The 26488-nt window shown below is 43.5% G+C and overlaps 2 protein-coding genes across 2 annotated transcripts in view; one reads left to right on the top strand and one right to left on the bottom strand.

The window, feature by feature from the left end:
* The window catches only part of LOC124142947 (uncharacterized protein KIAA2013 homolog), a 31468-nt gene extending 11407 nt beyond the window's left edge, over window positions 1-20061 (top strand). Inside the window, exons 6-15 of the mRNA XM_046511714.2 lie at window positions 2665-2757; window positions 3685-3758; window positions 4056-4196; window positions 5989-6091; window positions 6430-6498; window positions 10920-11119; window positions 11916-12028; window positions 12439-12703; window positions 14185-14309; window positions 14624-20061. Coding sequence (XP_046367670.1) covers window positions 2665-2757; window positions 3685-3758; window positions 4056-4196; window positions 5989-6091; window positions 6430-6498; window positions 10920-11119; window positions 11916-12028; window positions 12439-12703; window positions 14185-14309; window positions 14624-14811 — 1371 coding nt within the window. The 3' untranslated portion in view covers window positions 14812-20061. The remainder of the gene's footprint in view (window positions 1-2664; window positions 2758-3684; window positions 3759-4055; window positions 4197-5988; window positions 6092-6429; window positions 6499-10919; window positions 11120-11915; window positions 12029-12438; window positions 12704-14184; window positions 14310-14623) is intronic.
* A 4825-nt stretch (window positions 20062-24886) lies between these two features.
* On the bottom strand, window positions 24887-26488 carry LOC124142948 (U3 small nucleolar RNA-associated protein 18 homolog). Its single transcript, XM_046511715.2, has one exon. The coding sequence runs from the start codon at window positions 26384-26386 to the stop codon at window positions 25004-25006; it is 1383 nt and encodes a 460-aa protein (XP_046367671.2). The 5' UTR covers window positions 26387-26488; the 3' UTR covers window positions 24887-25003.

Below are 26488 nucleotides of genomic sequence, written 5' to 3'. Positions count from 1 at the left end.
TGCTACAAGTGACTGATCATGTAAAGCCGGGGTGCTACAAGTGACTGATCATGTAAAGCAGGGGTGCTACAAGTGTCTGATCATGTAAAGCAGGGTTCCTACAAGTGACTGATCATGTAAAGCAGGGTTGCTACAAGTGACTGATCATGTAAAGCCGGGGTGCTACAAGTGACTGACCATGTAAAGCAGGGGTGCTGCAAGTGACTGATCATGTAAATCAAGGGTGCTACAAGTGACTGATCATGTAAAGCAAGGGTGCTACAAGTGTCTGATCATGTAAATCAAGGGTGCTACAAGTGACTGATCATGTAAAGCCGGGGTGCTGCAAGTGACTGATCATGTAAAGCAGGGGTTGCTACAAGTGACAGATCATGTAAAGCAGGGTTGCTACAAGTGTCTGATCATGTAAAGCAGGGTTCCTACAAGTGACTGATCATGTAAAGCAGGGTTCCTACAAGTGACTGATCATGTAAAGCAGGGTTGCTACAAGTGACTGACCATGTAAAGCAGGGGTGCTGCAAGTGACTGATCATGTAAATCAAGGGTGCTACAAGTGACTGATCATGTAAAGCAGGGGTGCTACAAGTGTCTGATCATGTAAAGCCGGGGTGCTGCAAGTGACTGATCATGTAAATCAAGGGTGCTACAAGTGACTGATCATTTCAAGCCAGGGTGCTGCAAGTGACTGATCATGTAAAGCAGGGGTGCTACAAGTGTCTGACCATATAAAGCAGGGGTGCTACAAGTGTCTGACCATGTAAAGCAGGGGTGCTACAAGTGACTGACCATGTAAAGCAGGGGTGCTGCAAGTGACTGATCATGTAAATCAAGGGTGCTACAAGTGACTGATCATTTCAAGCCAGGGTGCTGCAAGTGACTGATCATGTAAAGCAGGGGTGCTACAAGTGTCTGACCATGTAAAGCAGGGTTGCTACAAGTGTCTGACCATGTAAAGCAGGGGTGCTACAAGTGACTGATCATGTAAAGCAGGGAATGCTGCAAGTGACTGACCATGTAAAGCAGGGGTGCTACAAGTGACAGATCATGTAAAGCTGGGGTGCTACAAGTGACAGATCATGTAAAGCCGGGATGCTACAAGTGATTGATCATGTAAAGCAGGGGTGCTACAAGTGTCTGATCAAGTAAAGCCGGGGTGCTACAAGTGACAGATCATGTAAAGCAGGGGTGCTACAAGTGTCTGACCATGTAAAGCAGGGGTGCTACAAGTGTCTGACCATGTAAAGCAGGGGTGCTACAAGTGACTGACCATGTAAAGCAGGGGTGCTGCAAGTGACTGATCATGTAAATCAAGGGTGCTACAAGTGACTGATCATTTCAAGCCAGGGTGCTGCAAGTGACTGATCATGTAAAGCAGGGGTGCTACAAGTGTCTGACCATGTAAAGCAGGGTTGCTACAAGTGTCTGACCATGTAAAGCAGGGGTGCTACAAGTGACTGATCATGTAAAGCAGGGAATGCTGCAAGTGACTGACCATGTAAAGCAGGGGTGCTACAAGTGACAGATCATGTAAAGCCGGGGTGCTACAAGTGACAGATCATGTAAAGCCGGGATGCTACAAGTGATTGATCATGTAAAGCAGGGGTGCTACAAGTGTCTGATCAAGTAAAGCCGGGGTGCTACAAGTGACAGATCATGTAAAGCAGGGGTGCTACAAGTGACTGACCATGTAAAGCAGGGGTGCTACAAGTGTCTGATCATGTAAAGCAGGGGTGCTACAAGTGACAGATCATGTAAAGCAGGGGTGCTACAAGTGACTGACCATGTAAAGCAGGGGTGCTACAAGTGACTGATCATGTAAAGCAGGGGTGCTACAAGTGTCTGATCATGTAAAGCAGGGGTGCTACAAGTGTCTGATCATGTAAAGCAGGGGTGCTACAAGTGACAGATCATGTAAAGCAGGGGTGCTACAAGTGACTGACCATGTAAAGCAGGGGTGCTACAAGTGACAGATCATGTAAAGCAGGGGTGCCACCAGTGACAGATCATGTAAAGCAGGGGTGCTACAAGTGACTGATCATGTAAAGCCGGGGTGCTACAAGTGACAGATCATGTAAAGCAGGGGTGCTACAAGTGACTGACCATGTAAAGCAGGGGTGCTACAAGTGACAGATCATGTAAAGCAGGGGTGCTACAAGTGTCTGATCATGTAAAGCAGGGGTGCTACAAGTGTCTGATCATGTAAAGCAGGGGTGCTACAAGTGCCTGATCATGTAAAGCAGGGGTGCTACAAGTGACTGACCATGTAAAGCAGGGGTGCTACAAGTGACTGACCATGTAAAGCAGGGGTGCTACAAGTGACTGATCATGTAAAGCAGGGGTGCTACAAGTGTCTGATCATGTAAAGCAGGGGTGCTACAAGTGACAGATCATGTAAAGCCGGGATGCTACAAGTGATTGATCATGTAAAGCAGGGTTGCTACAAGTGTCTGATCATGTAAAGCAGGGTTGCTACAAGTGTCTGATCATGTAAAGCAGGGTTGCTACAAGTGACTGATCATGTAAAGCAGGGGTGCTACAAGTGTCTGATCATGTAAAGCAGGGTTGCTACAAGTGACAGATCATGTAAAGCAGGGGTGCCACCAGTGACTGATCATGTAAAGCAAGGGAGCCAACAGTGACTGATCATGTTTCTGTTTCCAACAGGGTTGGAACTGTGTCAGCATTGGCTCCAAACTATACGCTCATCGATCACATCCATCTGTCCTTGTGCAGGACATCCGTATACAGAACCCAACTGTAAGTATCAAGTGGCCCTACTCACAATGTACTGAAAAAAGGTTCCAAATACATTAGGGAATCTGGGATACAGTCGCTGGCCAAAAAGTATGTCGCATGATGTAATAAGAGTTTTGTGCAAAGTGCTTGTGTTTACCTCTCTTGTGCCGGGTAGATGTACTCAAATTGATTTATGAATTATGTGAACAAATGATATGGGTATGTTGTTTGTCTAGACCCCGGCTAGTCTGAGTTGTGTCCCTTAGAATGTTTTGCTATCAGGCCTCCTGAGCCCCAAAAATTGACATCTGCCCATGCTGACCAGAGAAGTTATATGACCCCCGATCAGTAGGCTTAAAGATATAGAATTTCATACTTAACCGGTGTAATCCCTAGAACTATTCAAAAACCTTCCAAAAGTTTTTGGCAGTGCGAATTATTGGAATAATGACTGAGAGGTGAAAGGCCAAGAAAATCGTCTCCTTTAAGTGACCAGCAATTAATTTATTTGATGAAATATTTGAGAGATCTAACAGTTAATTTTTTCAATCGGGTACCGAACAGGTTTCTTCTCAAACTGTTAGCATGGTTAGAAGGCATATTTTTTCTCATGGTTATTGTAGATAAATTGTATCAAAGAAAATTACAATATACCCCATTAATCAGATTATGCCCAACCCAAAATTACTTTGGAGGATAGTAAGTGAGGAAGAAGGTAGTGTTGGAAACCACATGGACATGTGCTCCCTGGATGTTTTGGGTTTTCATAAGTTATTGTCCTGATGTCACACTTGACAAACACACTTTCAGCCAGCGATTGTTACTTGCAACTTGCATTGTCTGGTCCAGACTGGATTATTTACAGGCAGCCGTCATATCACTGGAATATTTTTGAGAGAGGTGTTAAACAGCAACCAAACAAAGTTAACTGTTAACATTTTATTTAAGCAATCTGCCGTGACTGTTGAGCTGGATCAGATTGGGCCCTCAGGATGGACGGACTCCAAGACACAGCAGTTTCTGTAAGCTGACATTGTAAACCACTGTTGGGTTCTATATAATTTTCCTGACACATGTACAGATATATTAATTTTAATGAAATCTTCATGCTCTACATGAATACTTTTTACCTTCACAAGGTTCTTTACAGTTTCAAGAATGTTCCATTGGGATCATGCAGCCTTCTCTCCTAAATATATAACAACATATAACAATTTTAAATGAACATGGTAATGTCCTGGCAATATTTCTTAAGTAATTTTGTAATATCTTTGTAAGAAGTGTCTTAAGATGGAATTGAGTTACTTTCTGTTCTGCAGGGGCAAGACATCTACAGGTGAAAATGTCTCATACAAAGTGACAACTGGCATTGTGCAGATCCCTGAATCCACATCAGTAGTGGCAGCCGCTATAGGCATGGTCTACCTGGACTCCGGCACAGTCACAGTGCAGCCAGACAGGTATTCAGTTACTGGTTGATGGACAGGTACTCAGTCACTGGTAGATGGACAGGTACTCAGTCACTGGTAGATGGACAGGTACTCAGTCAGTGGTAGATGGACAGGTACTCAGACACTGGTAGATGGACAGGTACTCAGTCAGTGATAGATAGACAGGTACTCAGTCATTGGTTGATGGACAGGTACTCAGTCACTGGTAGATGGACAGGTACTCAGTCACTGGTAGATGGACAGGTACTCAGTCAGTGATAGATGGACAGGTACTCAGTCAGTGATAGATGGACAGGTACTCAGTCAGTGATAGATAGACAGGTACTCAGTCATTGGTTGATGGACAGGTACTCAGTCACTGGTAGATGGAGAAGTACTCAGTCACTGGTAGATGGAGAAGTACTCAGACACTGGTAGATGGACAGGTACTCAGACACTGGTAGATGGAGAGGTACTCAGTCAGTGATAGATGGACAGGAACTCAGTCAGTGGTAGATGGACAGGTACTCAGTCAGTGGTAGATGGACAGGAACTCAGTCAGTGGTAGCAATCAGTCAGATGGAGAGGTACTCAGTCAGTGATAGATGGACAGGTACTCAGTCAGTGATAGATGGACAGGTATTCAGTCACTGGCAGATGGAGAAGTACTCAGACACTGGTAGATGGACAGGTACTCAGTCAGTGATAGATGGACAGGAACTCAGTCAGTGGTAGCAATCAGTCAGATGGAGAGGTACTCAGTCAGTGATAGATGGACAGGTACTCAGTCAGTGATAGATGGACAGGTATTCAGTCACTGGCAGATGGAGAAGTACTCAGACACTGGTAGATGGACAGGTACTCAGTCACTGGTAGATGGACAGGTACTCAGTCAGTGATAGATAGACAGGTACTCAGTCAGTGGTAGATGGACAGGTACTCAGTCAGTGATAGATAGACAGGTACTCAGTCAGTGATAGATAGACAGGTACTCAGTCATTGGTTGATGGACAGGTACTCAGTCAGTGGTAGATGGACAGGTACTCAGTCAGTGATAGATGGACAGGTACTCAGTCAGTGATAGATAGACAGGTACTCAGTCAGTGGTAGATGGACAGGTACTCAGTCAGTGGTAGATGGACAGGTACTCAGTCAGTGGTAGATGGACATGTACTTAGTCAGTAGTAGATGGAGAAGTACTCAGACACTGGTAGATGGACAGGAACTCAGTCATGGGTAGATGGACAGGTACTCAGACACTGGTAGATGGACAGGTACTCAGTCACTGGTAGATGGACAGATACTCAGTCACTGGTAGATGGACAGTGCAGCCAGACATGTACTCAGTCAGTGGTAGATGGACAGGTACTCAGACACTGGTAGATGAACAGGTATTCAGTCATTGGTAGATGGACAGGTACTCAGTCACTGGTAGATGGACAGTGCAGCCAGACAGGTATTCAGTCAGTGGTAGATGGACAGTGCAGCCAGACAGGTACTCAGTCACTGGTAGATGGACAGTGCAGCCAGACAGGTACTCAGTCACTGGTAGATGGAGAGGTACTCAGTCACTGGTAGATGGACAGTGCAGCTAGACAGGTATTCAGTCACTGGTAGATGGACAGTGCAGCCAGACAGGTACTCAGTCACTGGTAGATGGAGAGGTACTCAGTCACTGGTAGATGGACAGTGCAGCTAGACAGGTACTCAGTCATTGGTAGATGGACAGTGCAGCCTGACACTGGTATATTAGTACATGTATTTTGACTGATAGCATTTCAAGTTTTAGATATCAGCACATGAAGTTGTTACTCTGTTCCAGAACGAAGCTGTATCACATCCTGACCGTGGTACATTACACCAAACCTGCAGACAAGCATGAGGTGCCACATTTAGTCCCTGACCTCCTCTCCCAAGTCAAGATAGTAAGTCTAAATTAACTATGTACTTAGCAGCAAAATGAATGGGAGTACTTATGGGTTTTTTCAAACAATGATATCTCAAGTCAAAAGAGGATGTGCAGATCTATGACATGTTTGAAGTCAAGTCACTTGTTGCCAGCATGTAGATGCCATGGTCTCTCATGGTCACCATAGCTACGACCTCCATTGTCATGTTACTATTGTCATTATTACTAGTAGTCGCTACAACCTACAGATAGATAATCCAGACTAATGTAGGAAATATCTTAAAACACAATTTAGAAAACTTATAAGCTTCTGGTTTCTTCATGTTTGTGTAAACATGCATGTATTTGTTTCAGGATATGGAAAAAGGATTAAATATTGATGGGAAGCTTTTGCTTCAGGAGCACACCAGAGTGTGGGCATCCGTGAGTACACCTACCTTACTGTCTACATACAAAGGGTGGCAGAAACACTCTGAGCCTCACTTCCATGTATGGTACACCCGTAACTGTTTGCATGTACATGTGTTTTGTAAAGTAGTTTGAAACAAATACACAACAGATATAAAAGTGACAAGGTATTCTCTGTTGATGAACAAGAGTTATCAAAAGATGAAAATCGCAAAAGACACCACTTCAGGCCCTGGTTAATACATGGACCAAGTTTGGATGAAAAGTCTTTCACAGTTTTCACGTTATGTTCCGGAAACAAAATACGGACAGACAGACAGACAGATTAGATGATGACTATCCTCCCCCATTATATGCAGACAAATTTGGCTACTATGCTGTAATCAAGTATCTCCCAACTGAAAGGGCTAATTACAACAGCTAACTATGCAGACACGGTGTCAACCTTTAGGGGATGATGCTCCTTTCATTGCCACTGTTAGGAGGTGGGCATGGGAGTTTAAGAGGAGAAGGGAGAGTGCCGACGATAGTCCAAGACATGAACAAGACAAGACCATCATCTCTTGTCATTTTGAAGTAGACCCAGCTGATTGTGTTCAGCGAGATGTCACCATGGATGAGCCTTCTGTTCACCACTATCAGCCTGGGAATGAACAACAGTCAAAGCAGTGGAAAGATGTAACATCTCCTCCAATGAAGAAGGCAAAGTCTCTGCCATCAGCTGGCAAGATAATGTTTTGATTTTCTGTGATTCCAAGGACTCCTCATGGTTGACTATCACTCCAAAAGTCAGACCATTAATGGCCACTATAGTTCTAATCTGCTTCAGCAAACTGCTTGGGAAAATCAATCTTAGACATCGTGGAAAACTTGCTAAAGATGTGCTGTTTCACAAGAACAATGCACCTGTGCCCAAGTGTGTTGTTGCCATGGCTTCAATATATGACTTGTTTTGAAATCATTAAACAACCTCCGCATACACCAGATTTGACACCGTCAGATTTCCACCTCTTCCAAAGTTTGAAGAAAAACTGTCTGGCAAGCATTATGCAAATGATGATGAAGTTATTTCCCTTGTGGAGAACTTTTTTCACCATGAGGAGGAAGCCACTCCGGCATTACTGATAGAAGTGTGTGGAGCCCGGTGGGGAGTATGTACACAAATATATAGCAGCCAACTCCATCAACGCAGTCCATCATATTTAGGCTCAAAACTTCAGCCACCCCTCGTACCTTACTCTCAGATGTTGCTGAAAACACATGGGTAGAAAGTACTTCAGTTCCATATGATACCACATTTACACTGGTACAGAGAGTACTTCAGTACCCTATGATACCACACTTACACAGGTACAGAGAGTACTTCAGTACTCTATAATACCACATTTACACTGGTACAGAGAGTACTTCAGTACCCTATGATACCACACTTTCACAGGTACAGAGAGTACTTCAGTACCTTATGATACCACACTTACACTGGCACAGAGAGTACTTCAGTACCCTATAATACCACATTTACACTGGTACAGAGAGTATTTCAGTACCCTATGATACCACACTTACATGGGTACAGAGAGTACTTCAGTACCTTATGAAACCACATTTTCACTGGTACAGAGAGTACTTCAGTACCCTATGATACCACATTTACACTGGTACAGAGAGTACTTCAGTACCCTATGATACCACATTTACACTGGTACAGAGAGTACTTCAGTACCCTATGATACCACACTTACACAGGTACAGAGAGTACTTCAGTACCTTATGATACCACACTTACACTGGCACAGAGAGTACTTCAGTACCCTATAATACCACACTTACACTGGTACAGAGAGTACTTCAGTACCCTATGATACCACATTTACACTGGTACAGAGAGTACTTCAGTACCCTATGATACGACATTTACACTGGTACAGAGAGTACTTCAGTACCCTATGATACCACACTTACACTGGTACAGAGAGTACTTCAGTACCTTATGATACCACATTTACACTGGTACAGAGAGTACTTCAGTACCTTATGATACCACACTTACACTGGCACAGAGAGTACTTCAGTACCCTATAATACCACACTTACACTGGTACAGAGAGTACTTCAGTACCTTATGATACCACATTTACACTGGTACAGAGAGTACTTCAGTACCCTATGATACGACATTTACACTGGTACAGAGAGTACTTCAGTACCCTATGATACCACACTTACACTGGTACAGAGAGTACTTCAGTACCCTATGATACCACACTTACACTGGTACAGAGAGTACTTCAGTACCCTATGATACCACATTTACACTGGTACAGAGAGTACTTCAGTACCTTATGATACCACATTTACACAGGTACAGAGAGTACTTCAGTACCCTATGATACCACATTTACACTGGTACAGAGAGTACTTCAGTACCCTATGATACCACATTTACACTGGTACAGAGAGTACTTCAGTACCTTATGATACTACGCTTACACAGGTACTGAGAGTACTTCAGTACCCTAGGATACCACATTTACACTGGTACAGAGAGTACTTCAGTACCCTATGATACCACATTTACACTGGTACAGAGAGTACTTCAGTACCTTATGATACCACACTTACACTGGTACAGAGAGTACTTCAGTACCCTATGATACCACATTTACACTGGTACAGAGAGTACTTCAGTACCTTATGATACCACACTTACACTGGTACAGAGAGTACTTCAGTACCTTATGAAACCACATTTACACTGGTACAGAGAGTACTTCAGTACCTTATGATACCACATTTACACTGGTACAGAGAGTACTTCAGTACCCTATGAAACCACATTTACACTGGTACAGAGAGTACTTCAGTACCCTATGATACCACATTTACACAGGTACAGAGAGTACTTCAGTACCTTATGATACCACATTTACACAGGTACAGAGAGTACTTCATTACCCTATAATACCACATTTACACTGGTACAGAGAGTGCTTCAGTACCCTATGATACCACATTTACACTGGTACAGAGAGTACTTCAGTACCTTATGATACTACGCTTACACAGGTACTGAGAGTACTTCAGTACCCTAGGATACCACATTTACACTGGTACAGAGAGTACTTCAGTACCCTATGATACCACATTTACACTGGTACAGAGAGTACTTCAGTACCTTATGATACCACACTTACACTGGTACAGAGAGTACTTCAGTACCCTATGATACCACATTTACACTGGTACAGAGAGTACTTCAGTACCTTATGATACCACACTTACACTGGTACAGAGAGTACTTCAGTACCTTATGAAACCACATTTACACTGGTACAGAGAGTACTTCAGTACCTTATGAAACCACATTTTCACTGGTACAGAGAGTACTTCAGTACCCTATGATACCACATTTACACTGGTACATAGAGTACTTCAGTACCCTATGAAACCACATTTACACTGGTACAGAGAGTACTTCAGTACCCTATGATACCACATTTACACTGGTACAGAGAGCACTTCAGCACCTTATGATACCACATTTACACTGGTACAGAGAGTACTTCAGTACCCTATGATACCACATTTACACAGGTACAGAGAGTACTTCAGCACCTTATGATACCACTTTCACACTGGTACAGAGAGTACTTCAGTACCCTATGATACCACATTAACACTGGTACGGAGAGTACTTCAGTACCTTATGATACCACATTTACACAGGTACAGAGAGTACTTCAGTACCTTATGATACCACACTTACACAGGTACAGAGAGTACTTCAGTACCTTATGATACCACATTTACACTGGTACAGAGAGTACTTCAGTACCTTATGATACCACACTTACACTGGTACAGAGAGTACTTCAGTACCCTATGATACCACATTTACACTGGTACAGAGAGTACTTCAGTACCTTATGATACGACATTTACACTGGTACAGAGAGTACTTCAGTACCCTATGATATCACACTTACACTGGTACAGAGAGTTCTTCAGTACCTTTTGATACCACACTTACACTGAAACAGAGAGTACTTCAGTACCTTATGATACCACATTTACACTGGTACAGAGAGTACTTCAGTACCTTATGATACCACACTTACACTGGTACAGAGGGTACTTCAGTACCCTATGAAACCACATTTACACTGGTACAGAGAGTACTTCAGTACCCTATGATACCACAATTACACTGGCAAAGAGAGTACTTCAGTACCTTGTGATACCACATTTACACTGGTACAGAGAGTACTTCAGTACCCTATGATACCACACTTACACAGGTACAAAGAGTAACAGTATTGAAAATACTGTTCAATGCAGCATTAAACCCAAATATTAAGCATTATACTTTCATTATTTCAGGAGACAGATTATTATTACAAACAAATATGCAGTTAATTCCATGCTTTCGTCATCAGTTGTGGCAGAGTGGTTTCGGCATCAGCTACTCCAAGGCAGGTGGGGCTCTGAATGGTGACAAGATTAACTCTACAATATACTTTGTCCTGAGTAATGTGCCTGCTCCTCTACACGACCCGTCTACCACTAAAGCCCAGCGCATCAACATACAGAAGGTTCTGTACTACCCCGATAGATGCTATGGAGAACACTCAACACTGTAAGTTCTACATGACTCTCTCCTCTACCACAACTAATACTATACACATGACTGATACATCAGGCAGCTTCAGCCACAAGTTGACCCTATTTATTTTAAGTTGACCCCCTGTGTGGATTAAGTTGACCCCCTGTGTGGATTAAGTTCAGCCTCTGTGTGCATGAAGTTGACCTTCTGGCCAACTCTTGTATTATATTAAGTTGACCCACTGTGTATATTAAGTTGACCCACTGTATATATTAAGTTGACCCTGGTGTATATTAAGTTGACCCTGGTGTATATTAAGTTGACCACATGTATACAGTCAAGTTCCGTTAATCCGACATGGTTGGTTGCATTTGATTATGTCGGATTAACGTGTATGTTGGATAAGCGAAATTTAGTAGTATCAACGTTTGTCATCAAAAATCCGACATCTTCACGATAGATAAGAAGCATGTGTACCTTGTAGTAAGATCATTAAATACGAAATATTCATATTGTTTTGTTGTTCATTCATTCATCTTTGATTAATGACATTGCAAAAATACAACTAATTTTCACATTTTAATGAGTGGTTTCAGCAATCTGTTGCAGAATCAGTGTGTCGGAGTCAGAGTCAGATTAAGGGGTCTAAATAGCACTGATTTAATCGGTTCCTATCATTTGTGTCGGATAAAGACGATTGTCGGATTAACGAGACTTGACTGTATATTAAGTTGACCTCCTGTGTATGTGGTGTTGACCTTCTGTATGTGTAAGTTGACCTAATGTGTACGTCAAGTATACAAGTGTTTATCAAGTGATGTTGTTGCAGGCAAGCAGACAAACTGTGGATTGATGTCGAAGATGAAGACCAGATAGCGCGTGTGGTGACAACGTGGATGATCACCCTGGAAAAGCAGGGTTGTGCGGTCATGGTGCAGTCAGGTGGCAATTTCAACTCAATATACAACAATATACCTGAATTGACCATTGTTGCAATTGATTATGTTTAAACATTACTTTTGTAGCCATGTGAAAAAATAATGCAGATGTGGGAAAGTTACTTTTAATCGGTTGTTTGTTTCTGACAAGATGGGCCAAGATAACCTAGAGATAAAAGTAGTCACTCGGCACACTGAAGTCTTTGGTTTGAATACCCACTCAGGTACAATCTATGAGTCCCATTGTTCTCATCCCCCATTGTAATATTGCTGGAACATTGCTTGCGGCAGCATAGAACCTTACTTAATCACTTAAGCAAAGAATATGAGGAAGTAACGAGTGGCCAATATATGACCTGTATATGGAGGAATATTATGAAGCTACTCAGAACAAGAGATCTGCTTTCTCGGCAGGAGCTGAAGGGGTCCTCCAGGCCATGATGCTTAGCTTTGGAGCACTTCGTTTCCACAACTCTCATCTGGAGATGGCTATACACCCTAAAGATTTACATAGAGATTTCTTCTTTCGTCGCATCAACTACGGCAACAACACCCATGTCAACATCAGTGTCACCGTTGGGGAGGACAATAAGGCCAACCTGTATGTGGCCCTGGACAGGAATGACAAGCCCTACTATGCCTGTGATGCTGGTTGTCTGGATGCCCCGGTGCCACTGGGGTGAGTATATACCTGATAACACATCTCTAGATGCCCCGGTGCCACTGGGGTGAGTATATACCTGATAACACATCTCTAGATACCCCGGTGCCACTGGGGTGAGTATATACCTGATAACACATCTCTAGATGCCCCGGTGCCACTGGGGTGAGTATATACCTGATAACACATCTCTAGATGCCCCGGTGCCACTGGGGTGAGTATATACCTGATAACACATCTCTAGATGCCCCGGTGCCACTGGGGTGAGTATATACCTGATAACACATCTCTAGATGCCCCGGTGCCACTGGGGTGAGTATATACCTGATAACACATCTCTAGATGCCCCGGTGCCACTGGGGTGAGTATATACCTGATAACACATCTCTAGATACCCCGGTGCCACTGGGGTGAGTATATACCTGATAACACATCTCTAGATGCCCCGGTGCCACTGGGGTGAGTATATACCTGATAACACATCTCTAGATGCCCCGGTGCCACTGGGGTTAGTATATACCTGATAACACATCTCTAGATGCCCCGGTGCCACTGGGGTGAGTATATACCTGATAACACATCTCTAGATGCCCCGGTGCCACTGGGGTGAGTATATACCTGATAACACATCTCTAGATGCCCCGGTGCCACTGGGGTGAGTATATACCTGATAACACATCTCTAGATGCCCCGGTGCCACTGGGGTGAGTATATACCTGATAACACATCTCTAGATACCCCGGTGCCACTGGGGTGAGTATATACCTGATAACACATCTCTAGATGCCCCGGTGCCACTGGGGTGAGTATATACCTGATAACACATCTCTAGATACCCCGGTGCCACTGGGTTGAGTATACCTGATAACACGTGTAGATGCCCCGGTGCCACTGGAGTGAGTATATACCTGATAACACCTGTCTGAATGCCTTGGTGCCACTGGGGTGAGTATACCTGATAAAATATGTCTAGATGCCCCGGTGCCACTGGGTTGAGTATACCTGATAACACATGTCTGGATGCCCCGGTGCCACTGGGGTGAGTATACCTGATAACACATGTCTAGATGCCCCGGTGCCACTGGGGTGAGTATACCTGATAACACATGTCTGGATGCCCCGGTGCCACTGGGGTGAGTATACCTGATAACACATGTCTGGATGCCCCGGTGCCACTGGGGTGAGTATAGACCTGATAACACATGTCTAGATGCCCTGGTGCCACTGGGGTGAGTATATACCTGATAACACATCTCTAGATACCCCAGTGCCACTGGGGTGAGTATAGACCTGATAACACATGTCTGGATGCCCCGGTGCCACTGGGGTGAGTATAGACCTGATAACACATGTCTGGATGCCCCGGTGCCACTGGGGTTAGTATAGACCTGATAACACATGTCTGGATGCCCCGGTGCCACTGGGGTGAATGTGCGACTGGTATGAGTATAAATGACAATGTTACATGTTTTCCATGTTAATGGATTGTATGTTGACAGCAAAGAGTGGCAACGCTTCCCTGTGAAGTTAACCGACCCGTTGACATCCATCCTGTACATCACAGCGGACAAGATTCACGTGGAGGAACTGAAGCATGCTATACATGTCAAGGCCATAGAGGAAGGTAAAGATGCTACTGTTGCCTGTTGTTCTTCTGGTACTTTGGCTCATGGACAGCCACAACACTCAGCACCAACACAGTCAGTCTGGATGGGACAGTTTCAATTTATCTGATGAATTTGTGGAAACCGAACATTATCATATTTTTTAAAACTTTTATTCACATAAATATCCCCAAAGGCTAACCTTTCTAAGATAAACAAACAATGTCAGGATGCATATTAATCTGTTCATTTGCCTTGTTTTTCGCTAGTTTTTTATGCCAGTTCTTTTGAACATCTGATCAAGTGTGTGTCATTGTAACTAATCCTGTTTCAGCACCTGCTCACGAGCACCATGTGATTGCCTTACATCGGCACGGCCATCACTTCGGTGGACTGCCCACTCTCTTCTGGGTTTCCATTGCCTTCCTCATCATCATCTTCCACCTGTTCCTGTTCAAGCTCATCTACAATGAATACTGCCAGGGACAAGATAGATACGCTCGCTCAAAGTACAACTTATAGCACCTGCTCCCCGGCGGCGGGCTCCACACATCATCATGTATATATCATGTTAATATATGACACATTATGCAAACACCAGCTGCTACAATACTGTCCATGTAAAACATGTGCTACAATCACTGCTCGTGTGCTCAGTGTCTCATTGGTTGGGTGCATCTTGCAGTTTGTCAACGTCAGTGTATTGCGTACTTGTCATTAGACAGATTACATTGTAATTGGGCAGTAAAAGGATAAAACCCATGTTAACATAACTTCAGTATGTGCAAGGAAGTGCAAGCTCAGACATGTAGGAAATTATACTTCTATGATTATTACTACCAGACAAAATGATTTCAACTTAAAAAATGCCAGTTAGGAATGTCTTGAAAACCTGTTTGTCAGGCAGCAATAAACTATGATTGTGAAATGAATGGATGTATGAGCTGCAGTCTGATTGGTTGAACTCTATTGTTGGGTGTATGAGCTGCAGTCTGATTGGTTGAACTCTATTGTTGGATGTATGAGCTGCAGTCTGATTGGTTGAACTCTATTGTTGAATGTATGAGCTGCAGTCTGATTGGTTGAACTCTATTGTTGGATGTATGAGCTGCAGTCTGATTGGTTGAACTCTATTGTTGAATGTATGAGCTGCAGTCTGATTGGTTGAACTCTATTGTTACATCGAACTCTAAGCCCAGATATCTTCTGGTCTTTGGCATTTCACGTGGTTACATCAAGATTGTTTTTATTATGTATTCTATTTGATAATAATTGACTGAAAAAAATGCCTTTAGTAACAGTTGATTTTCTGAGCGATCTGTTCATGGGGCTGTTCAGTTGTCTCTGATGTTATGCATTGTTTTACGGTGTCATTGCATTCCACGGTGACATCATGCCTCATTCACAAGTACAGATGAAGAAAGAGAGTGTGTGGAAAACCTTGTTTTACCATGTTGACATATCTGTCCTACGTATTGAATATGTGGTGGCCGGAGGCCCTGTCTGACTGTCGGCATTGCTGTACTGTCTGTACTTCAGTGATACGGAGGCTTGCCTGTAGCATGTCATGTGACCACACCAGAGGCCCTGTCTGACTGTCTGCATTGCTGTACTATCTGTACTTCAGTGATACGAAGGCTTGCCTGTAGCATGTCACGTGACCACACCAGAGGCCCTGTCTGACTGTCTGCATTGCTGTACTGTCTGTACTTCAGTGATACGGAGGCTTGCCTGTAGCATGTCATGTGACCACAGCAGAGGCCCTGTCTGACTGTCTGCATTGCTGTACTGTCTGTACTTCAGTGATACGGAGGCTTGCCTGTAGCATGTCATGTGACCACAGCAGAGGCCCTGTCTGACTGTCTGCATTGCTGTACTGTCTGTACTTCAGTGATCCGGAGGCTTGCCTGTAGCATGTCATGTGACCACAGCAGAGGCCCTGTCTGACTGTCTGCATTGCTGTATTGTCTGTAATTCAGTGATACGGAGGCTTGCCTGTAGCATGTCATGTGACCACACCAAAGGCCCTGTCTGACTGTTGCCATTGCTGTACTGTCTGTACTTCAGTGATACTAAGGCTTGCCTGCAGCATGTCATGTGACCACACCAGAGGCCCTGTCTGACTGTCTGCATTGCTGTATTGTCTGTAATTCAGTGATACAGAGGCTTGCCTGTAGCATGTCATGTGACCACACCAAAGGCCCTGTCTGACTGTCTGCATTGCTGTACTGTCTGTACTTCAGTGATCCAGAGGCTTGCCTGTAGCATGTCATGTGACCACACCAGAGGCCCTGTCTGACTGTCTGCATTGCTGTATTGTCTGTACTTCAGTGATCCGGAGGCTTGCCTGTAGCATGTCATGTGACCACACCAAAGGCCCTGTCTGACTGTCTGCATTGCTGTACTGTCTGTACTTCAGTGATCCAGAGGCTTGCCTGTAGCATGTCATGTGACCACACCAGAGGCCCTGTCTGACTGTCTGCATTGCTGTACTGTCTGTACTTCAGTGATCCGGAGGCTTGCCTGTAGCATGTCATGTGACCACACCAAAGGCCCTGTCTGACTGTCTGCATTGCTGTACTGTCTGTACTTCAGTGATACGGAGGCTTGCCTGTAGCATGTCATGTGACCACACCAAAGGCCCTGTCTGACTGTCTGCATTGCTGTATTGTCTGTAATTCAGTGATATGGAGGCTTGCCTGTAGCATGTCATGTGACCACACCAGAGGCCCTGTCTGACTGTCTGCATTGCTGTACTGTCTGTACTTCAGTGATACTAAGGCTTGCCTGCAGCATGTCATGTGACCACACCAGAGGCCCTGTCTGACTGTCTGCATTGCTGTACTGTCTGTAATTCAGTGATACGGAGGCTTGCCTGTAGCATGTCATGGACCACACCAGAGGCCCTGTCTGACTGTCTGCATTGCTGTACTGTCTGTACTTCAGTGATACTAAGGCTTGCCTGTAGCATGTCATGGACCACACCAAAGGCCCTGTCTGACTGTCTGCATTGCTGTACTGTCTGTGCTTCAGTGATACGGAGGCTTGCCTGTAGCATGTCATGGACCACACCAAAGGCCCTGTCTGACTGTCTGCATTGCTGTACTGTCTGTACTTCAGTGATACAGAGGCTTGCCTGTAGCATGTCATGTGACCACACCAGAGGCCCTGTCTGACTGTCTGCATTGCTGTACTGTCTGTACTTCAGTGATACTAAGGCTTGCCTGTAGCATGTCATGTGACCACACCAGAGGCCCTGTCTGACTGTCGGCATTGCTGTACTGTCTGTGCTTCAGTGATACGGAGGCTTGCCTGTAGCATGTCATGGACCACACCAAAGGCCCTGTCTGACTGTCTGCATTGCTGTACTGTCTGTACTTCAGTGATACAGAGGCTTGCCTGTAGCATGTCATGTGACCACAGCAGAGGCCCTGTCTGACTGTCTGCATTGCTGTACTGTCTGTACTTCAGTGATACGAAGGCTTGCCTGTAGCATGCCATGTGACCACAGCAGAGGCCCTGTCTGACTGTCTGCATTGCTGTACTGTCTGTACTTCAGTGATACGGAGGCTTGCCTGTAGCATGTCATGTGACCACACCAAAGGCCCTGTCTGACTGTCAGCATTGCTGTACTGTCTGTACTTCAGTGATACGGAGGCTTGCCTGTAGCATGTCATGTGACCACAGCAGAGGCCCTGTCTGACTGTCTGCATTGCTGTACTGTCTGTGCTTCAGTGATACGGAGGCTTGCCTGTAGCATGTCATGTGACCACAGCAGAGGCCCTGTCTGACTGTCTGCATTGCTGTACTGTCTGTGCTTCAGTGATACGGAGGCTTGCCTGTAGCATGTCATGTGACCACAGCAGAGGCCCTGTCTGACTGTCTGCATTGCTGTACTGTCTGTACTTCAGTGATACGGAGGCTTGCCTGTAGCATGTCATGTGACCACACCAAAGGCCCTGTCTGACTGTTGGCATTGCTGTACTGTCTGTACTTCAGTGATACGGAGGCTTGCCTGTAGCATGTCATGTGACCACACCAGAGGCCCTGTCTGACTGTCTGCATTGCTGTACTATCTGTACTTCAGTGATACGAAGGCTTGCCTGTAGCATGTCACGTGACCACACCAGAGGCCCTGTCTGACTGTCTGCATTGCTGTACTGTCTGTACTTCAGTGATACGGAGGCTTGCCTGTAGCATGTCATGTGACCACAGCAGAGGCCCTGTCTGACTGTCTGCATTGCTGTACTGTCTGTACTTCAGTGATCCAGAGGCTTGCCTGTAGCATGTCATGTGACCACAGCAGTGGCCCTGTCTGACTGTCTGCATTGCTGTACTGTCTGTACTTCAGTGATACGGAGGCTTGCCTGTAGCATGTCATGTGACCACACCAGAGGCCCTGTCTGACTGTCTGCATTGCTGTACTGTCTGTACTTCAGGGATACGGAGGCTTGCCTGTAGCATGTCATGTGACCACACCAAAGGCCCTGTCTGACTGTCTGCATTGCTGTACTGTCTGTACTTCAGTGATACGGAGGCTTGCCTGTAGCATGTCATGGACCACACCAGAGGCCCTGTCTGACTGTCTGCATTGCTGTACTGTCTGTACTTCAGTGATACGGAGGCTTGCCTGTAGTATGTCATGTGACCACACCAGAGGCCCTGTCTGACTGTCTGCATTGCTGTACTGTCTGTACTTCAGTGATACGGAGGCTTGCCTGTAGCATGTCATGTGACCACACCAGAGGCCCTGTCTGACTGTCTGCATTGCTGTACTGTCTGTACTTCAGTGATATGGAGGCTTGCCTGTAGCATGTCATGTGACCACACCAGAGGCCCTGTCTGACTGTCTGCATTGCTGTATTGTCTGTAATTCAGTGATACGAAGGCTTGCCTGTAGCATGTCATGGACCACACCAGAGGCCCTGTCTGACTGTCTGCATTGCTGTACTGTCTGTGCTTCAGTGATACGGAGGCTTGCCTGTAGCATGTCATGTGACCACAGCAGAGGCCCTGTCTGACTGTCGGCATTGCTGTACTGTCTGTACTTCAGTGATACGGAGGCTTGCCTGTAGCATGTCATGTGACCACACCAGAGGCCCTGTCTGACTGTCTGCATTGCTGTACTGTCTGTACTTCAGTGATACGGAGGCTTGCCTGTAGCATGTCATGTGACCACAGCAGAGGCCCTGTCTGACTGTTGGCATTGCTGTACTGTCTGTACTTCAGTGATACGGAGGCTGCCTGTAGCATGTCATGTGACCACACCAGAGGCCCTGTCTGACTGTCTGCATTGCTGTACTGTCTGTACTTCAGTGATACGGAGGCTTGCCTGTAGCATGTCATGTGACCACAGCAGATCTCAAAAGAGTTCACAATATTAAGCATATATTCATGGTCATGGTAGAATGAAGATTAACACACTATGTTTAGAGGTATGTTTTGATAATAGTTAAAAGCTCACACCTTCAGCTTCAAAAGCATCATAATATTCAAAACACAGTGTGTTAGTCTTTTAAGCAAGAGATGTGTACAGTGCACTTGTCATGAGACGACTGTAAACAAGATGCGCACAGCTACATTCCAGGTGGTGTTGACTGTTTGTGATGTCTTGCATGGACTGTATTTACAAGGCCAGGACCTACTGTGATCATTGTGGTTGTGTTTATGCGGGGTAGATTGTATGCATAGGGAGAAGATACTGATTCACCACTATCTTGTGGCAACGTTATCTATATGTCAGATGGCATTTATAGAGGCGACTTTTACACCATAGTAAACAACATGACAGCTGAATCACAGCCACCTGCATTGAATCAGGCCTGGAACAGGCAGCCAGAGACTGACTGTTAGGGATGGCGTCTTGGCACATAAAGCGTATTGAATAAATCGCAATGTGGAGAGCTGTATTGCAATACATAATACAGTACGTATTGGGGCCCAAATTATATATACTTGTTCTGTTCAAATGTTACATCTTATTTCAATAATCCAGACTTCGGATTGCTAGATTGGTAGTATGGATAAACAAGACTACCTATTTCATCATCAATATGCTATGTTAATGTAAACAGCGTGATTCGTGTCCTGTTTACATGGTTTAGATGGGAACCCGACATATCAACATGCAGGGGTTTTATTGCAATATGTGTATCTAGGACAGCCTTGTTGCCGTAGTGCAGTATACTGGTGTACCAGTTACATTGCACACCCCTACTGACAGTAACACTCCTTTCTGCTGTGGTGCGTCATTCAGTCGACCAGTGAGTTGTTTTAGTTACATAAACCACTTACCCTGCTACTATTCATTCAGCCATTGTGACCACCTCGTCACCATTTGAGTTGTCTTTCATAACAAGTCTTGATGTCCAGAGTTGCTTTGTCACAACACGGTCAACTGTTCTGATGTCTGATCGTATATATCATGTTTATTTTACTTATAAAAGTACTGGTAATTTTGTATTCTTTGTTCAGATACAAATCCTTCATCTGCGCCACTGAAATTCATCACGTTAATCATATCGCTGACCAGGACGGAAGGTCCAAGTGAGCTCATGCTATGCTGCATTATGTGTTGTGTGTGTCTGTCAACTCCGTACTTCCGTCTGTGTGAAGGTATGCCCCTGCTGAACGTGGAGGAGGTGTCCAGCACCAGGGCAGTTCCTCACGTTATTGTCAACCGTTCTTGTTTATTTCTTTTTAATTCAAAGAGAAAATAATCATCTCAGAAACATCAAGTTCTCGGAAGCTGAGACTTTGATTATGTAGCAACATAGTTTTGTTTGTGTCAGTAAAATGAAAATATTCCCTTTCTTTTCTAATAAATCAGTAAACATGTATTCTGAAAATGTCGAAGAATATTTCTTAGAAACCAAAACTTTATGAGAATATTAATAACTATAATGTTTTGTGCATTGGAATTAATGATTTATTTTGGGTTAAAATATAGAAATATATTGATCAAATTAGTGAGAGATGCTTAAGCATTGTCTTTTCAGAAAGCACACTCCTGATATTGGAAGAAGATAATTAATGTATGATATAGCACTACTATGGAATACATGTATAAACATAGCATTTAAATTGTCGATACATTACCTGAATGTTTTGTTACCATAACACTGTTCTATGGAATATAGAATGCCTCCATGGTCTAGTGGTAGAGCATCTGCAAAGAGAGGGGAAGGTTGGGGTTCAATTGCCAGCCGCCTCTTAAAGACGTTAAGAGATGGTACTTTTTGTTACCTTGCCTGGCGCTCAGCAATAACAAGGACTGGTAGGCTCAGAGTTAGTATACTGTGTCTGACTGGGGTATTCATGTTAAACTGCAGCATGGTATCTCATTGGGCTAGCACTATACGGACTAGTACAAGCAGAGAGAGAGACACACACACACACAGACACACACAGCATTAAATTTAAACCCCATTTCACCTCACCTCTATGAAATGTAAGAAGCCAAATTGTCTCACATCAGACTATATTACACATCCATTTAATAGATACACAGGTCCAGAGAATGGTGCAGGGTTGTGCAGGCTGTTAATCCTTTCACTAGCTGACCATCTCTCACAATGTACCTGGTGAGCAACAGTGTCTTGGCGCTGTTTTTTGTTGTTGTTTTTTCCTATTTATCATATTTCACGTTTTATCTTTTTTAAGATTTGTATACGTTAACATTACATGTATATTTAGTATTAACATCTCAGTATACCTGTGTTATGTAATTTCTCGGTATCTCTGAGTGTCTGACCATTTGTAATATCTATAAATGTTAATGCCTTAATTGCTGGATGAAGGGAACTTTGTGGCAGCATATTTCAATCTTCTGTCATAAGCATGTGAAAAACAGAAAATCTCAAGACAGCACCTTGATTGTTCAATCTAGAATTATTGCACCATTTTGTAAGATTATGTGATTTATTATCTGTTCATATCAGTTGCTGTATAAATTAAAGGAAGTTGTGAAAAATGGTGAAATGCAGAAGTATGAACAAGTGTATCAAAGGATCTCCAGGTGATGTTTGTCTTGGGAAGAGGGTGCTGGTGGCGAAAGGCTGCTTTGGTGCATAACTATGGTATCATGATAATCATCTTTAGTTAATGCTATGCTATAACAGGGTTAGCTTTCTGTGTAGTGTCAGGCTGTCTTCGGTATATAGAACACACCAGGTGATGTGGGAAGCCTGGATGTGAAGTGCTGACTATGTGTGCAGTATTTTCCATAGAGGAGTGAGCTTAATTGAAGCTAGTTTAGAATGACATAGTCCCAATGTTTATTCTGCTTGTGTATATGTAATGACTGCACATACAGAGACTCACAATCATAATTTATATTGTTGCCCTACTCCTCTGTGTGCAACTTGGGGCAGTATGTATATAGTGTACTATGGTGTATATAGATGAGGGCGAAAGAAGGATGAAGTATGTCGTAATGTTTGACTATGGTCTCAAAGACTTTATAAAATATGATTTGCAAAAAATATACTTGTTTTGTTGTTGATACATTGATCACGGTCCTGTCAGGGTTCCCAAGAGTTGCTATGTGTAATCCTCATCTCAACTCACTGCTTGAGTGTAATGAGCACACATCAACTCCCGAAGAAACTTACCATTACATACAGGAAATTGTGGACTGTATTGCTAAATGTCCAAGACATAACCAGAGAACATCGGGTTATAAGTTCACCGATATTTCTCAGATCTCGAAATTGAGCTCCTCTGCCACAATTGGTTTTCTCAACCAGACCTATGTTTGTTTGTTGTTTAACAGTGCCCTCAGCAATATTCCAGCTATATGATGGCGGTCTGTAAATAATCAAGTCTGGACCAGAAAATCCAGTGATTGATATCATCCATGCAGTTGGGATACAATGACATGCATCAAACAAATTCAGATCCCTTTAATTGCTTCTTGCAACAATCATTGGTTGATGAAGACCTTTTCTAACCTGGATCTTAACGAGTCACAAACATGACAGATTTGAGACACTTCTTAGTACATTCCTGATATAACTATTATATACCCGTGGGGAACGTTTCTAACACGATTGGATGACCTTTACGGTCAAGGTCACTCAGTAAGAACAAAGCATAATAAAAGCTTGTGCGCGAATTGGATGGAATAAAAGGAGACTTAGAAACCATGATCTCCAAGGTGGTTTCTTCATTGCATCAACTCCATATAAGGTCAGGGTCACCGTGAGTCAAATTATTAACCATGGTTCAAATTTCATAAATCTATTTCATGCTATTACGATGAATTCAAAGTATTTAACTAAACACCTATCATGTCATTATTGTGTCAAATGGCAAGGTCACTTTCAATTTCATTGACAGTTTTTCCTATTTCAAAGTTGTACTGCATTGACCATGCTTTCTCCAACCGAAGTTTATGTTATTGTACCAGAAGTGTTCATTACTTTGTTATTAAGTTTGCTAGAGGGATAGGCTTTTCTGTTTCAAGGTTGTAGTGGATGGGGATGTGTGAGGCCAACTGTCACTTGACATGGTGATGTCCAAATGGCTCATATGGTACATGTTTCTGATGGGAAGTTTGGGGGCATTCAGAGGATGGGGCAGCTTATGTTTTATAATGTAATGCGAACACCTTTCCTGTTCACGAGCATGTGCTGAACTACCTTTTTCTTTTTAAAGACGACCCAAAAAAACCTAAACCTATTAATATGATGTATGTAAAGTCTGGTTACCAAATCATCAACACATTTGTAGTAACAAGCTACTGGCAAACAAGTATCAAACCTGCGTGGGATCAAGTTTCAAACAAAGCCTCTTACCACCTTATTCTAGTTTTCAAGGAGCTCAACATATCAAGATCTGAGAGCTCATGGATGGTGTTTGTTCAACACCACTGAGCATCATTCAAGCTACATGACCATGAGATGTAAATATAAGTCTGGACCAGATAAACCAGTGATCCTGACCACCTGATCCATTTAGTCACAGGATTGTACAGGCATGGATTGCTTTGGACCGACTCTAACCAGTTTGTTTGCTTGCTTGGTGAGGGAGGGAGCGAGTGAGCGTGAGTGATGGGTGGTAACTTGGTGCAAGACATGGTAATATAATGCACGGCTGTTCCTTTAATGGAATCCCCACAATATCCAACCAATCCCAAAATTTACAGACGAGGCAATGAAGATCAAGGATCTATCAAGGATTTCTTTTTCTATCAAATTTAGTTGGATTCTATTGTTAAAGGCATCACCTACCAGCAGGAACATGAACAAAAGTTTTGAAAGTAGGGACCACTAGAACATATTTAATGTATGTAAGTGATAAGCTGTTTCTTAGCAACAGAAATTGTGACATTATGAAATGTGAAAACAGTGCAGTTGTATCAATTGATATGATGGTGGAAGACAGTTCAAGCCTACTGTCGTTCTTCAGTGTTGGTTCTTATTTTAACCTGAAAGTTAGAACAGTACAGGTATTACTGCATGTGACTCAACCAGTGCTTCAGATGTGGTTGCCATTTCTTTATGGGGAATTTTTTGTTTCTCTTGGCAGAAAAGAACAAACATTTGTATTGATTAGTATTTGTATCAAAAGGCAGAGATTCACAAACACATACTCGAACATATCAAACAGTTTAATAATGATAACCATGTAACATCCTTTCTTTGAGGTTTAACAAAGTTAAACAGTCTAAACAATACAAACATGTGAGTTGTTGAAACTAGCATTATTTCCATTAGTATTCAGTGTAATGTTTTAATCTATAGAGCAAGGCCTGCCCTTTCTGATTGCCAACAGCCATATAGCCTCCGTTTGGTGAAAAGTCAATACACTTGGGGACCTGCAGTTGTCTGTCTGTCTGCTCAGGAAAGTTTGAAAATACTTGTAGTGATGGAAAATGAACCAACTTAAGCGATTTCATGTTTTCATTGGATAGAATTGCTAGGATCTCTGATGTGCAATTAAACTTGGCTTTGTTGCAAACAGTTGTAAGATTCATAATGGCCTTCAGAGGTTTTGGTGAGCGGCTTTTCTGGCAAACATCGGTATCATATATGTTGACAATGCCGCTTTGGGAGCCACATGCAACATATTGATTATTTGGTGAGACTGCAATGGACGTACCCTGGACACACCCTTCATCTATGAAAGTGTGCACACAACTTAGAGTATTCATGTCCCACACAAACACAGTGCCAGTGTCTCCAAAAGAAAACATCCTTGTACCATCTCTTGTGAAAGATACACAATAGACATCCCCATTCATTTTCAAAGATGTAATCCATTCCTTTGTTTTCGCGCTAAGAACATGCATTGACCCGTATTTGCCAAGAAAGACTAGATATCTGCCATCAGGTGACACTTCAAACCTGGCCAAATTACTACCTTCCAGTCTTTTCATCTTAGGTACGTTACCCACTTTACCTCCTATCATATCATAAAACATAAAATTCTTGCGATCCGACCCAACAATGATCTCGTCACCATTTTTGGTGAAGTGAGCTGAATGTATTGGGAAGTCATCAAAAAAGACACTCTGGATTTTGGGGTTGTGTTTTCCATCAATCTGAAAGAGGTTGAGTCTGTGTGATGATCCTGCTGTTAAAATCACCTTGGCTGTAGGGTGGAACTCCACATTCTGGATCTTGCTTCCTCTCGTGTCATCTGCATTAGCATCAGCTAGTTTCTTGATTTGCAGCAGGCCTGAAGGGAGGGAAGTAGATTCAACTAAGAAGTCACCTGTACGATGGAGCAACTTTTCAACGTCACGATCAAGATCATCGCGTTCCAGCTTGGCCCAGTTAGGCACTGGCGGTTGCCCAATTTTTGTTTCGGTTTCCTCAAACTCATCATCCCATGCAGGTTTCTGCTCATCCATACTGAAAACACATTTTTTCATTTGGGTTTTCCTTTCGTTTTTTAACAAACCATGATCAATTTCGCTCAGCAAATCACCACCAAAGACGATCCCTTCAAGTTCTCTATCTGTAGTTTCATTTCCAATTGTCTCACGATTGTTTATACCGAGAGAAGCATCTTCTCTGTTTCGCTTAGCATGTGTGTCTTCTGCCTGAGAGTGGGACTCGATCCCCGACCGCTTAAACGCTCTTCGCAACATGACAAACAACTTTGACAAAACTATTTACTCGTTAGAAATGTCCACATTCAGATATGGCAACACACTTGTCCATGTGGTTCAGCCACTTCCGGTTGCGTTTTG

This window comes from Haliotis rufescens, unplaced genomic scaffold (genome assembly GCF_023055435.1).
Source record: "Haliotis rufescens isolate VD_foot unplaced genomic scaffold, xgHalRufe1.0.p SCAF_6, whole genome shotgun sequence".
Classification (NCBI taxonomy): domain Eukaryota; kingdom Metazoa; phylum Mollusca; class Gastropoda; order Lepetellida; family Haliotidae; genus Haliotis; species Haliotis rufescens.
Note: the sequence above shows the minus strand (reverse complement) of the source record. Positions and strands in the feature narration are given on the sequence as shown.